Here is a 15,648-nt window from a genome sequence, read left to right as displayed (position 1 = left end):
GGCGAGACAGTCTGCGGGCAGGTAGGGTCTCCGCCTGCGTACCAGATGGAGCTGGTAAGCAGCTGCCCTGGACACAGAATTGACCTGCGCCTCCATGGACATCTGTGAGTCCAAAATGACTCCCAGGCTGCGCACCCGGTCTTTCAGGGACACAGTTGCCCCATTCAGGACCAGGGAGTCCTCCACACCTGCCTGCTTCCTGCCCCCCCAAAACAGTACTTCTGTCTTGTCAGGATTCAGCTTCAATCTGTTAGCCGCCAGAGAGGTAGAGTTGAATATTAGCAGTAGAACAGAAATATTACTTGGACAGTGCTGGCATGTATATAATTTCTCCCCCCAGGAAAGGATCCACAAAGTACTGGCAGCTCCTTTCCTTCTTGTATGCCATTCAAGCGATCAACCAGAATCAAAAGCTGTTACCCAACATCACCCTGGGCTACAGCATCCATGAGAACTTTTTTGATGGAAGGGTGACCTATGATGCTTTGCTAGACATGCTGTCCATTGGGCAGCTGAGCTTTCCAAACTACAGCTGTGGTAAACAGACTAACTTACTGGCTGTTCTCGAAGGGTCCGACTCTCAAAACTCCATCCAGATTTCAAACGTGTTGGGCATCTACAAAATCCCACAGGTAGGAATGGAGAGAGGCATAATAGCATTATGATATCGGCTGTTTTATTTTCAACTACCCTCCGGTTGATCCCTAGCATCAAATTTGCCTTCTTTATGGCTGCCACAACCTTCAAGGAAATCACTGTTCCCACCAAAGGGTCCTTGCAATAGACCTTCCTCCTTCCTAAGACCTTCCCAATCTCATGTTGGGCTTAGAAATATTTAGGCTTTGATCTGAAATCAAACAAGATCCAAATCTTCCTTCTCTTCCCAGGTCACTTATGCTTTTGTCTCTCATGTTCTGAATGATAAGAGGCATTTCCCTTTTTTCTACCGGATGGTCCCCAAAGAAGAAGCCCTGTACCCAGGGATTGTCAAGCTGCTCCAGCACTTCCGATGGACGTTGATTGGCCTCCTTGCACCAGACACCGACAATGGAGAGAGGTTCCTGAAGAGCTTGACACCCGTGCTCATCAAGGGCGGTGTCTGTGTTGTCATCTCACTAAGCATCCAAGGACTGAATACAAATGGAGTATACATTCCTCGTCTTCCATTCCTCAAGTGGAGGCAAGTGCATGTATTTGTTTACTACGGGGAAATGGCTCATTTCTTAGATGGGCTACTCATTATACAACAGATTTTTGACAATGTGATGAAATTCATTGTTGGGAAAATCTTCATCACAACAGTTTTGTGGGATGTCGCCCTGGAGCTGATGTATAATGACATATCTTTCCAACACATCCATGGTATATTTTCCTTCTTCACTGAGACAAGTAAAGGGGCAAAATACGGTGATTTTCCACCCTTTTTCTCTGGTATTAAGAAGTTTTGGGAGGGTGCTTTTAATTGTTCCTATTCAAAGCATGCATTCTCAGTGAAAGGCCGGACAAGATGCAGAGAGAGAGGGAAACTGGAGAGGCTTCCCCAAGATGATCTGGAAAGAATCCTCTCTCTAGACAGCTACAGGATCTACAACACTCTGCAAGCCGTGGCTCGTGCCTTAAATGCTGCATATTCATCTAGATCTAAGCAGAGGGGAACTGAGAGAATGGGACTTCAAAGGCTACAGCCATGGCAGGTATTTTCTTTCCCTTCATAGACATCTCATCTGAGCATGACAATCGATTGTAGTGTTGCAGATATTGAATATTGTGCAGTTTGAAACAATTGGAAGCATAAGAACTGGAAGCATTCATTTCCTTTTGGAAATGAATTATTGTCCAGGCGCATAGAAATATTATTCACTCTACTCGCAGAACTCTTTATAACAGAATGAGAACATTATTCTGTCCAGCACAGGCTCGGGATCTCTCTCTCTCTCTCTCTCCTGCCTTTCTGCCTCCAGGCTGTTTGCTTTACCTTCTGGAGAACTTCCTTTCCATATTGACTCTATTGAGTTTTCCAGCCAAAGACAAAAAGGCAACTCCCTTCAAAAAGGAGATATTGCAATCCAATACCTTCATTACATGATCTAAGGTTACAACACTCACATGAATGAATGAATGAATCTTTATTTGCGTCAGCCATCGGCCATAGCAATAAAACAACAATACGACACACAAAGAATAAAACTAAAAAGTCAATTATATAAAATACATTTTAGGGGACGACAAAATAATAGTAGCAAAACAACGATAATAATAGTAAGATCCTAGGAGAGGAATCTGGGCGACGACGCTAATGTCACTCAGGTAGCAGCTCTCAGCCTCATTACTCTCTCGACAAATTTGGCAACCTTCTCTGTTGTCGAGCCGTTCTGGTTGGCCAGGAGTGAGAACAGCTTGGCTTCGCAAGAGTGGCCCGGGATAGCAGACAGGAACGGCGCGATGGTCTCGTCCATGAGATCTTTATATAGGGAGCAAGACAAGAGAACGTGTGACACAGTCTCCACGCAGCCAGCTCCACAGGGGCAGAGCCGGTTCTCGAATGAAGTTCCTTGATATCTACCCTCAAGAACAGGAACACTCACATGTTAAACCAGTTAGTTAATCTTAATCTCAGCAAGAGCCCGGAGCCCTTTAGGAAAAAAAAAAACTACAATGGAAAAAACCCAAAGTTTGCAAAACACATTAGCCATTTTCCATTTTTAAACCTTCCTTAATACATATACATTTTTCATTTCTGTTTGCTATTCTTATTCTTGCCTCATTGCACAGCCCCCCGAGCAACTACTCCCATCATGTGCCCAATTCTCCTTTCCCCGCAAGTTGGAATTGTTTTTGGCAGGGGAGATGACATTGATCAGGCTGTCTCTAATCTCTGTTCCTTTGACACCCACTTGACTCTGTTCTGACTCCCTCCACCAAGCTCCTGCCTTTCCCTGCTGAAGCCCATATTGGAGATTTCATTCAGGTTGCCTTGAAAGGAAAAACGAACCTAATTTCTGAAACAATCCAAGGGGGCAGGATCCTTCAAAAACATGCTTACTAGGAGAAAATCACACAGAAATGCTGAAGAATTCTGATGAGTTTCTATTATTATTTTAAAAATGCTTCAGAAATGTGGAGAACTGAATTTAAGTTTGGGGTTTGTGTGAGAGAGAAAACAGTATGAACCAAAAGTGACAATATCCCTCCATGACTATTTCAGTTTGCAACCAGCTCTAAGCAAAGGGGAAGTGGATTGTCAGTATGCTTCTATTATTATTATTATTATTATTATTATTATTATTATTATTATTATTATTAAATTTTAATTAAATTTTCAATCTAACAATTCCAAATAAACATGTTACAAATATCCAATGACTTCTCTTCTTCTCTTTCCTTGGTCCATTTTACATCTTATACACCCTTGCATATTTTACTATAACCATTCAAATCAGTTTTCTACTATTACATCCATCATACATTATTTACGGGGTTGAATTTGTCTTAATGCTGCCACCATTTTCAGCTGTATACAGTTATTTTCCATATATTCAATAAATGCTTTCCACTCTTCTTTCAATGTATCTTCTTCTTGCTCTCTTATTCTGTATGTTAAATCTGGAAGTTCTCCATATTCTGTCCACTTAAGTTGCCAATCCTCTTTGGCTGGGACCTCGCTCAATTTCCATTTCTGGGATAGCAAAACAGGGGCCTATGCTTCCCTTTATTCTAAATGCTCTCATCTTTGCTTCTGTTCCAGCTCCACCCTTTCCTAGGAAACACCCAGTTCTACAATTCTTCCATGGACAGAGTGTATTTGGATGAGAACGGGGAGCTGGCAGCTGACTTGGACATTGTGAACTGGGTGGTGTTCCCCAATAAATCCGTCCTCAGAGTGAGGTTTGGGAGTATCGACAGACAGGGATCCCCAGAACTGAAGTGCTCCATCGACCAGGAGGCCATTGTGTGGCCCAAGTGGCTCAATCAGGTGACGGGGAGTGGGAATCATGCCTGTCATTTTGCTGTCTTTTCTGAGAGCTCTAATAAGTGCTCCCTGTTCTGTGGGCTGCTGCCCTCAGTTGCCTGTCAACTCCAGCACTGGGCTGTTGTTCCAGATAGTTCCTACAGCTCCTCTGCTCAGCTGGGTGCCAAAGGAGGCTTCCTGCTAAACTGTGTGTCTGGGGAAAGGGGGGTTCCTTGCTTTTCGGTTGTTATATGAATTTTATTAGTAGTGAATAGCTCATGGCCCATATACAGAACTTTATTTAATGGAGGTCCTTTGTTTTTTTCTGAATTTAATCATGAATAATTCATGTAATGGACAGTGATGGGAAATGCTTAGTTTCAAGCTATAGTCTAGATGCTACAGCAGATACTATCCCTCAAAGAACAATTCTCATTGACGCTCTTCGTCTTTGTGCCTAGACCATTCCTACTTCCAGGTGTGTGGAAAGCTGTCGCCCTGGATCCGTCAAGGTGATTCAGGAAGGGAAGCCTCTTTGCTGTTATGAATGTCTTCCCTGTGCAGAAGGGACCATCTCCACTCAGGAAGGTGGGCGACTCCAAGGGAAAGGCTGGCCTTGGGGAAGAGAGAAGGGTTCAGTCAGGAATCTCTCAAAACCATTTTTGGGCAGGACAAGGCTGGTATGCTTCATGTGTGGGAGTGAACTGGGTGATTCAAATTCTCATCATCATCAATCTCTTTTTATGATTATAGTTTACGATATTGTTCTAAAATGTATCATCATCATCAACAACATCATATATATAAAAATATGATCAAATGTGAAGGAGGGAGGTCTAAACCACTACGTGATGGGCTGAGGTCCCGTTTCTCTCTGAGCTCTGGCATCCGTCATGGTGTCCTTTTAGTCCGTTTAGTCATGCTGGGCACATGACCTAGAAAGCTGTGGACAAACACCAGCTCCCTTGGCCTGAAGCAAGATGAATGCTGCACCCCATAGTTGTCTTTGACTAGACTTAACTGTCCCGGGGTCCTTAAGGAGGGAGATTGTTATGGAGCTAGAGTAGATATTAGACTTCTGCACAGACCCCTGATCCTCCTTTTGGCCCTGGTATAGGGGCCTACAAGAAGCCCAACCTGCCAGAGGCCAAGCTGGGGATCTCCAGCCCTGGAATCTGTTCCAAATTTCTTCGGGGTAGAGCTAATGTTTAGAAAAAACCTAATTAAATACCTGTAGTGATCTGTGGCTGTCCCAGACTGACTTGGTCTACAACTGAATCCCTCCCAAGAGGCTGGATATTGCTCAGGGCTTGGCTGAATCCAGAGTAGTAGACATTACTCTTTCTCTCTCTCTCTTTTGCAGATGCAGACCATTGCAAAAAATGCCCAGAAAATCAGCATCCAAATATGAACCGAGATCAATGTGTGTTCAAGCATATCACCTTCCTAGCCTATGAAGAATCTCTGGGGGTTGTCCTACTTTCCCTTGCCCTACTGGGGTCCTTAGCCACAAGCTTTGTTTTAGGAATCTTTATTAAATACAATGAAACTCCCATAGTCAAAGCCAACAACCGGGACCTCTCCTACATCCTCCTCGTCTCCCTCCTGCTTTCCTTTTTGTCCTCCTTCCTGTTCATTGGGAGGCCAAGGAAAGGGACTTGCCTTCTCCAACAAACAGCCTTCAGCATCATCTTCTCTGTGGCTGTTTCTTCTGTGTTGGCAAAAACCATCACTGTGGTTCTGGCCTTCCTGGCCACCAAGCCAGGGAACTCAGTGAGGAGATGGCTGGGGAAGAGTCTGGCCAACTCCATTGTCATTTCCTGTTCCTGTGTCCAAGTTGTCATCTGCATGATCTGGCTGGGGATCTCGCCACCATTCCCAGACTCTGACATGCACTCCCAGCCTGGGGAGATTATCCTGCAATGCAACGAAGGGTCTGTGGACATGTTTTATGGTGCCCTTGGCTACATGGGCTTCTTGGCAGCCATCTGCTTCACGGTGGCTTTCCTAGCCAGGAAGCTGCCTGGGGCCTTCAATGAAGCCAAGCTGATCACCTTCAGCATGCTGGTCTTCTGCAGTGTTTGGGTGTCCTTTGTGCCCACCTACCTGAGCACCAAAGGGAAATATATGGTAGCCGTTCAGGTTTTCTCCATCTTGTCCTCCAGTGCTGGGCTCCTGGGCTGCATCTTCATTCCCAAATGCTACATTATTTTGCTGAGACCTGACCTGAACACAAAGGAGCACCTGACAGCAAAAACTAAAGATAGCACCTGATTCTTAAAATATTATTTTTCAAGAAAGTAGGGAAGTGAGATTGTTGAAAAATGATGTTTCAGTTTAAAAAATCGTTACCCTCATTTGATCATGTAGAACCAACCAACTTAATGGAAGTAGTTATGAAATTTGGATTTGGTTGAAAATTTGTTAATACTTTGAAAGATATAGATCACATAGATCACGGAGAATTCACATTACCAAAATTTTGTAATTAGTCGTGGAATGGAACAATTATGTCCACTGTCACTCCTGTTATTTTTCTTAATTTTAGAGAAATATCCATCCAATTATACAATGCCCTTTCTGGCATAGGAGTGAGTATAAATGAAAATAACAAATGTAGGCCTCTATGCAGGCTAAACATAACCAATGTTAGGGTGCTATCAACGGTTCCTGGCTGATTGCCCAGGAAATTATAAAGACAAGGAAAAGTTTCTTACAGTCCTTTCCCCTCCCCTCCCCAAGCTTACAGAGAGAGGCCATAGAACCCAGCCTCCTGGATAATGGTGTTGCCCTGAGTGAATCTCCACCCCCAGTCTCTCCCACTTCCTTACTCGTCATCGTCATCACCTCCTCTGCAGGTGCTGCTAAGTACCCTCTGTCTTTGAGCTCTTTGCTCTCCTACTTTCAAGGCTCGCTGGGTTCTGGAAGATGGTGTGTCTAGAATGGTTTCTAATGACGTGTCAGCCAGGTGTTGCTCTGGCTCTCCCATGATTTCCCAACTTTCCCCCTCATCTGCCTCTGAGCTGTGACTTCCCTCAAACCCCTGTTGTAAATCTATACTGTGTTCTTCCTCTTCCTCCTCCCTGGAAGAGTCAGGATGGAGAGGGGGTCTCCTCCATTCCTCCCTAGCCCTTGGTCATCTTGGTCACTCTCCACCCCATACCTGCCAACTCATCAATATCTTCCTTAATTTATGGTGCCCAGAACTGGACACAGTATTCCAGGTGTGGTCTGACCAAGGCAGAATAGAATCATAGAATCCTAGAGTTGGAAGAGACCACAAGGGCCATCGAGTCCAACCCCCTGCCAAGCAGGAAACACCATCAGAGCACTCCTGACATATGGAGTGGGACTATTACTTCCCTTGATCTGAACACTATACTTCTGTTGAAGCAGACTAAGATTTCAACATTATTTTTATTAGAGTTAAAATTTGTTATCTTTTCCCCCTAATTTCAATGCTGTATTTTAAAATGTTGTGAGCCATGCAGGGACCTTACAGTGAGGGAGGGTAATCAATATTATTATTTAATATATTAAAAAGTTGCTGCATCCCACTGTTGACTCATGTTAAGCTTCTGGTGTAATAAGCCAGTTGTCTTTTATTTAGGCCTCTGCTTATTCTCTTCAGCCTCAGCAAAGGTGTTGTTAACATTTTGCGCCTTCAGACCAAATACACAGGGACCTAGGTCCACATTTGGCCAGAATCCTACCCGCTCAACTGTCATCTCTAACCCCCACCCCCCAAAAAATATTTCAATTTCCCCCATGCCCCCGTTTCATTTCACTTCCTGAGAAAAATCCTCAAATGTTTCCACTGAATGTAGTAAGAAGGGAGCGTATTATGGAGGGGGGAGCTCCTGGCGGACATTTCCACAGTGGTGGGAATGTTTTGGGGGTTTTTTATTAAAAATTTGATGATTTACAAAAGTGTGCAATGTCTCTAGTATTTTTTTTCCATGTAACATTCTTACAGTTCAGTTTCATTTGTTGAGACATTAGGAAGAAAAGGGGGAGAGGGGTGGAGGGGAGGAGATGGGGGGTTTAGGGTTGGGTGGTGATGTTTCTATTTTACTTACTATATATAGGGTTTGGTGTCAGCATTGCTTGTGCAGGTTCTTTGCTGTTCACTTGTGTTCCTTTGGTGGTGAGAGAGGTTGGGGTTGGCCTGGGGTGTGGTTGTTCATTTGTGGCTGGCTGTGGTGGTCTTTGTTTTCATGGGTGAGTGGGGTGGGTGGGTGTTTTGGATCAGGTTAGCCATATTGATTTGTATGCTGTTGGTGGGTTTTTGTCATTGTCTTGTTGGGCTGTGTGTGTGATAAAGGGGAGCCATACAGGGGTGAAGGTGTCTTCTTCTATTTGTCCCCATGTCAGTTTCAGTTTATTGGTTAATTTTTCTAGTAGGCTGTTTCCCATACTATTTGGTACCATTCGCCCATGCTTATTCCTGACAGGTCTCTCTAGCGGTGGGAATGTTGTGGGAAAGCGAATGACAATGAAACAGAGGATGAGGAGGAAGAAGAGGAAAGGAAAGGGTGAAGGCGTGTTGGTTGGGGAGGGGGGTAGATAAAAGAGTGAAGGACAAGGCAGTTCTGGGCAGCCTGGGCAACTGTTGCTTAGGTGGACCGGAAAGCAAAGAAAATGGCCTTTGCTGCAGTTAGGCCAAAGGAGAGCAAAATAGGGAAGGGACGCCTAGCCAGGAAGAAGAGTGGGAGCTGACCTTTTTGCTGCATATAACCCAAAAAAATAGAGTATGCACTAGAGTTATAACTTTTTGACTTCAAAAACAAACAAACAAACAAACAAACAAACTGAAAAGGGGAATAATTCTTCTCAGTTGTGAAAAAAGATCACCCCGAAATGTAAAGTTGGAATCACTGTATCTGTAACATTACTACTCATAAGTATTAGCACTTTTTAAAACTTTATGGAACTGTTTAGAACTTTTACAGCTGCCTGGAACTTCCGAAAACTGTATTGGAGAATCACGGGAGGCGGGAGCCATCTGTACTCCAGACACCAAGAAGCAATCAGGGTGCGTTGCGCAATCAAAGTGATGCGGGAACTTTATGGTCCTTGTGTTCAGGACCCTTGCATTTCTGGGACCCATAGATGGCTGTGGGGACATGCAACAGACCACGCTTATAGAGAGCATGAAACCCACAAAAATGGTTACCTCCATTGGGCCCTTAAGTTTAGAAAAGGGGGGAGTTTCTTGGAGCCTGTGGAAGATCGGGGGAAATCAAAACCCATTCCTCCTGATCAGAATTGATGAGTTGATGACCACTGTAAGCAGATGAAAACATTAGCAGGATTGCAATAACACTTGTATTGTAGCAATTGCTATGGAGAAATGGAGTGATGTAAAATATGGACTATTGAACAGTATGCAGTTGAAAACCCATGGAGGGGAAGGTGAGAAGTCCAAAGATTTGGAGAGATCTTTATATATAGATATGTATGGTTGTATTGTTATAATCTTATACTTGTAAAATCAAATAAAAACTATTAAAAGAAAAGAATTGATGAGTTGGTTGTGTTGAGTCCTCACAGCCCATCCCAGGCAAAACATTCAGGTTCATTGGGCCTTTAAACCAAAATGGGGGCTGAAGGGGCCACATAGGGCAGGGGGACTTGAAACCCATTCCTTGTGATCAAGAACAACAGGAAATTCACATAGGGGGTCCAAGCAACCCACCCTGAAAACAATATTTAGGTTCATCCCTCTCTTAAACCAAAATAGGCTTTCAGGGGCCACCTGGAAGGTTGGGGCGCTCTAACACATCCCTTGGGATTGCAGGGGGATGAGATGGTTGTGCACAACCTGCCACCCTCTAAAATATGTTTGTGGTGACATTTAAAACTAGCCCGTTTGGGGTGTCCTAAAAGCACGAGGGAAAGAAGGAAGAGCACAGCCACTTTTGATTTGTGATGTAGGCCTTTTGCTCTATCCCTCTCACTGTCTGCAGCTGTTTAGGGAATTGACAAGACAGGGGATATTTTATGCACCAGACTTTTCAGACTCAGTGTGAGAAATTATGAATCTCTGGAGAAATCCCTGGAGAAATCCCTGGGAAAAATAATAATATTTATGAGGCAGGGAAGCATCGCCCTGGCAACCTTCTGGAGTCTCTCTGTGGCTTGAGGAGCAGATGCAGAGCTGGAGAAAACATGTTTGCAAGAACACAGAGAAGCAGCTGCCCTGTTTTGACATGGGCCAGCAAAGGGTGGAAAGGTCAGCTTGGACTTTAAATGGCAATGCACCTTCGTTGGGGTCAGGACCAATATATTCTTTTAGAATGTATGCAAATATATACACGCTCTACATAGAGTACCTACATCTGAGCCCTGTGAACTCATGAAACCCACTCCCTTTACAAGAAGATTCTTATTCTTATTATTTTTTATTTATTGATTTTATATACTGTTGTATACATAGAGGTTTCAGGGGAGTTCACAGAAAAGATCACAACATATATAACCAGAATAAAAACAGCAACCCAATAACACCCACCCCCCGAAAGAAGCCACATTTTAAAAGGGTATAGGATGTCAGTCAGGTCAACCAAAGGCCTGGTTAAAGAGGAAGGTTTTTGCCCGGTGCCTAAAGGTGTATAATGAAGGCGCCAGGCAAACTTCCCTGGCAAGAGCATTCCACAGACAGGGAGCCACTGCAGAGAAGGCCCCGTTCTCGTGTTGCTGCCCTACGGACCTCTTGAGGAGGAGGCACACGAAGGAGGGCCTCAGAAGATGATCTCAGGGTCCCGGTAGGTTTATATGGGAAGAGGCGGTCCTTGAGGTATTGCAGTCCTGAGATCACGCTGACATGCTTGGATCTCCACATCCCCAAGGCCATCTTCCCCCTTAGCAGACACATTCTCCACTAACTGAACCTTGCGCACATCTGAATTTTCACAAAAGCTTTGTCTCCTTGTGCATTCTCTGAGGTTTACAAAGAACTCCAACCATTTGCAGTCATCCCCACCAAACAGAACTTTATTTCTCCAATACAACACAATTTAAGTACAGGCAACTCGCCGTTTGGGTCATCGCACAGCAGAAGACTTGTAAAAGCCCATTTTGCCCCCCCCCCTTGTCTTCTGGGTCTGAAAATGACGTGTGGGTTGCACACGCACGTCAATCTATCGCTCGCACGATGGTTTCCACCTCCATAAGAAAAAATCCTTGAATTTCATAACGTAAGTTATGACCTGCTTACCTCCCATACAGCCGTAACATATAATTCATCTCTAACAGCAACAGCTTGGAAGGAAAAGGAGGGGGGAACCAATGATGAAGTATTTGAATTACATCTTGAAATATTCCCTCATTGTGAGAAGTGAGGTTACAGAGAACCAGACAGAGGGCCTTCTCGGTAGTGGTGCCTGCCTTGTGGAATGCACTCCCTTCAGACATGAAGGAAATAAGTAGCTATCTTATCTTTAAAAGACATCTGAAGGCAGCCCTGTTTAGGGTGTTTAGGGAAGCTTTTAATATTTAAAAATATTGTTTTTAACACTCGATTGGAAGCTGCCCAGAGTTGTTGTTGTTGTTATTATTATTATTATTATTATTATTATTCAAAATTATGTATAAGTAAGGCATCATTTCTATCTACAATGATGTCCCTATGATGAGCTTTCTACCTGAACAATCTTCCACATTTTCTATGCTAACATCCTTCTCAATATTTCTCAATATTTCTCAATATTTCTTCTTCTCTAGTTGTTGTTTAGTCGTTTAGTCGTATCCGACTCTTCGTGACCCCATGGACCAGAGCACGCCAGGCACTTCTGTCCTCCACTGCCTCCCGCAGTTTGATCAAACTCATGCTGGTAGCTTCAAGAACACCATCCAACCATCTCATTCTCTGTCGTCCCCTTCTCCTTGTGCCCTCCATCTTTCCCAACATCAGGGTCTTTTCCAGGGAGTCTTCTCTTCTCATCAGGTGGCCAAAGTATTGGAGCCTCAGCTTCACGATCTGTCCTTCCAGTGAGCGCTCAGGGCTGATTTCCTTCAGAATGAAGAGGTTTGATCTTCTTGCAGTCCATGGGACTCTCAAGAGTCTCCTCCAGCACCATAATTCAAAAGCATCAATTCTTCGGTGATCAGCCTTCTTTATGGTCCAGCTCTCACTTCCATACATCACTACTGGGAAAACCATGGCTTTTACTATACGGACCTTTGTTGGCAAGGTGATGTCTCTGCTTTTTAAGATGTTGTCTAGGTTTGCCATCGCCTTTCTCCCAAGGATCAGGCGTCTTTTAATTTCGTGACTGCTGTCACCATCTGCACTGATCATGGAGCCCAAGAAGGTAAAATCTCTCACTGCCTCCATTTCTTCCCCTTCTATTTGCCAGGAGGTGATGGGCCCAGTGGCCATGATCTTCGTTTTTTTGATGTTGAGCTTCAGACCATATTTTGCGCTCTCCTCTTTCACCCTCATTAAAAGGTTCTTTAATTCCTCTTCACTTTCTGCCATCAAGGTTGTGTCATCTGCATATCTGAGGTTGTTGATATTTCTTCCGGCAATCTTAATTCCGGTTTGGGATTCATCCAGCCCAGCCTTTCGCATGATGAATTCTCTAGTAGGATTTCTGTTTATCACTGAAGTTTTTTTCCATGGTTTGTGGACTTTGTTCGTTCAGGCAATCGGGGAATCGTAGAGTTGGAAGGGCCTGGATGGTAATCTTGTCCAAACCCCTGCAATGGAAGAATCTTAACTAAAGCATTCATGTTAGGTGGCTGTCCAACACTCCAAGGAAGGAGAGTCCACAATCTTCTGAGGTGAGGGAGTCCGTTCCACTGTCAAACAGCTCTTACTGTCGGAAAGTTCTTCCTGCCATTTACTCAGAATCTCCTTCCTTGGAACTTGAATCCATTGGATCTCATCCTACCTTCTAGAGCAGGAGAAAACAAGCTTGCTCCATCTTCCATGGAACAGACTTTTAGATATTTCAGGTGCTCTATCACATCTCCTCTCAGTTTCCTCTTTTCCAGGCTACACATACCCAACTCCTTCAACCGTTCCTGAGACTTGTTTCCAGACCCTTAGAATCATAGAATCATAGAGTTGGAAGAGACCGCAAGGGCCATCGAGTCCAACCCCCTGCCAAGCAGGAAACACCATCAGAGCACTCCTGACATATGGTTGTCAAGCCTCTGCTTAAAGACCTCCAAAGTAGGAGACTCCACCACACTCCTTGGCAGAAAATTCCACTGTCAAACAGCTCTTACTGTCAGGAAGTTCTTCCTAATGTTTAGGTGGAATCTTCTTTCTTGTAGTTTGGATCCATTGCTCCGCTTCTCTGGAGCAGCAGAAAACAACCTTTCTCCCTCCTCTATGTGACATCCTTTTATATATTTGAACATGGCTATCATATCACCCCTTAACCTCCTCTTCTCCAGGCTAAACATGCCCAGCTCCCTTAGCCGTTCCTCATAAGGCATCGTTTCCAGGCCTTTGACCATTTTGGTTGCCCTCCTCTGGACACGTTCCAGTTTGTCAGTGTCCTTCTTGAATTGTGGTGCCCAGAACTGGACACAGTACTCCAGGTGAGGTCTGACCAGAGCAGAATACAGTGGCACTATTACTTCCCTTGATCTAGATGCTATACTCCTATTGATGCAGCCCAGAATTGCATTGGCTTTTTTAGCTGCCGCGTCACACTGTTGGCTCATGTCAAGTTTGTGGTCAACCAAGACTCCTAGATCCTTTTCACATGTACTGCTCTCAAGCCAGGTGTCACCCATCTTGTATTTGTGCCTCTCATTTTTTTTGCCCAAGTGCAATATTTTACATTTCTCCCTGTTAAAATTCATCTTGTTTGTTTTGGCCCAGTTCTCTAATCTGTCAAGATCGTTTTGAAGTGTGATCCTGTCCTCTGGGGTGTTAGCCACCCCTCCCAGTTTGGTGTCATCTGCAAATTTGATCAGGATGCCCTTGAGTCCATCATCCAAGTCGTTGATAAAGATGTTGAATAAGACCGGGCCCAAGACAGAACCCTGTGGCACCCCACTAGTCACTCTTCTCCAGGATGAAGAGGAACCATTGATGAGCACTCTTTGGGTTCGGTCAGTCAGCCAGTTACAAATCCACTGAGTGGTAGCATAGTCAAGACCGCATTTTACCAGCTTCTTTACAAGAATATCATGGGGCACCTTGTCGAATGCCTTGCTGAAATCAAGGTAGGCTACATCCACTGCGTTCCCTTCATCTACCAGGCTTGTAATTCTGTCAAAAAACGAGATCAGGTTAGTCTGACATGACTTATTTTTCAGAAATCCATGCTGACAATTGGTGATCACAGCATTCTTTTCTAGGTGCGCACAGACTGTTTGCTTAATGATCTGCTCCAGAATCTTCCCTGGTATTGATGTCAGACTGACTGGGCGGTAATTATTTGGGTCCTCTCTTTCCCCCTTTTTGAAAATAGGGGCAACATTTGCCCTCCTCCAGTCTGCCGGGACTTCGCCTGTTCTCCAGGAATTCTCAAAGATGACTGCCAGTGGTTCTGAGATCACATCTGCCAGTTCTTTTAATACTCTTGGATGCAGTTCATCTGGCCCTGGAGACTTGAATACATCTAAACTGGCCAAGTATTCTCGTACTATCTCCTTAGTTATTCTGGGCTGTGTTTCCTTTGCTGAATCATTTGCTCCAAATTCTTCTGGTCGGGCATTGTTTTCCTTATCGGAGAAGACTGAGGCAAAGAAGGCATTGAGGAGTTCAGCCCTTTCTGTGTCCCCTGTTTGCATTTCACCATCTTCTCCTCTGAGTGACCCCACTGTTTCTTTGTTCTTCCTTTTGCTACGAACATACCCATAGAAGCCTTTTTTGTTGCTTTTAACCTCTCTAGCAAGCCTGAGTTCATTCTGTGCTTTAGCTTTTCTGACTTTGTGTCTACATGTGCTGGCTATTTGTTTGAATTCCTCTTTGGTGGTGTCCCCCCTTTTCCATTTTTTGTACACATCCTTTTTTAATCTTAACTCAGTTAAAAGTTCTTTAGATAGCCACCCTGGCTTCTTTAGGCACCTTCCATGTTTCCGTCTCATTGGTATTGCCTGAAGTTGTGCTTTTACTATCTCCCTCTTAACAAACTCCCAGCCATCATGAACTCCCTTTCCTTTTAGTATTACTGTCCATGGGATCTCACCCAGCACTTCCCTAAGTTTTATGAAGTTGGCTTTCTTAAAGTCAAGAAATTGAGTCCTAGTATGCTTGGCTGCTCCTTTCCGCTGTATAGTAAACTTCAGAAGAGCATGATCACTCGCGCCTAATGATCCTTCCACTTCTACCCCACTAACAAGGTCATCAACATTGGTTAGGACCAGATCTAAAATGGCTGTTCCTCTTGTTGCTTCTCCCACTTTCTGGACAATGAAGTTGTCTGCAAGGCCAGTGAGGAATCTGTTTGACCTTATGCTCTTGGCTGAGTTTGACATCCAACAAATGTCCGGGTAATTGAAGTCCCCCATTACTACTATCTCCCTTCCTTTTGCATACTTGGCCATCTGTTCCAGGAAGGCATTATCTATGTCCTCCGTTTGGCTTGGGGATCTATAGTAAACTCCCACAATGAGGTCTCTGTTATTCTTCTCTCCCTTAATTTTGACCCAAATGCTCTCACTTTGGCTTTGAGGTTCTAAATCTTGGATCTCTTCACAGGTATACACATCCCTGACATATAACGCCACTC

The 15,648-nt window shown here is 44.2% G+C and overlaps 2 protein-coding genes across 3 annotated transcripts in view; both read left to right on the top strand.

Annotated features, from left to right (window-relative positions):
* The window catches only part of LOC310701616 (uncharacterized protein), a 51,509-nt gene that overhangs the window by 16,288 nt on the left and 19,573 nt on the right, over positions 1–15,648 (top strand). The window lies entirely within an intron of this gene.
* LOC310701329 (vomeronasal type-2 receptor 26-like) lies at positions 704–7,193 on the top strand. Its single transcript, XM_083492076.1, has 4 exons — positions 704–1,694; positions 3,746–3,973; positions 4,411–4,537; positions 5,313–7,193. The coding sequence occupies exons 1-4, from the start codon at positions 951–953 to the stop codon at positions 6,221–6,223; spliced, it is 2,010 nt and encodes a 669-aa protein (XP_083348202.1). The 5' UTR covers positions 704–950; the 3' UTR covers positions 6,224–7,193.

The sequence above is a fragment of the Podarcis liolepis genome (genome assembly GCF_965112155.1).
Source record: "Podarcis liolepis genome assembly, chromosome: 2".
NCBI lineage: Eukaryota > Metazoa > Chordata > Lepidosauria > Squamata > Lacertidae > Podarcis > Podarcis liolepis.
This window is presented reverse-complemented; position numbering and strand designations above follow the sequence as displayed.

What these genes read in the sequence shown, in the direction of transcription:
- LOC310701329 (XM_083492076.1), top strand. Translation starts at nt 951, where the DNA reads ATGGTCCCCAAAGAAGAAGCCCTGTACCCAGGGATTGTCAAGCTGCTC. An exon ending in GGCCCAAGTGGCTCAATCAG is followed by an intron (nt 3,974 to 4,410) that starts GTGACGGGGAGT and finishes CTTTGTGCCTAG; the next exon opens with ACCATTCCTACTTCCAGGTG. An exon ending in GACCATCTCCACTCAGGAAG is followed by an intron (nt 4,538 to 5,312) that starts GTGGGCGACTCC and finishes TCTCTTTTGCAG; the next exon opens with ATGCAGACCATTGCAAAAAA.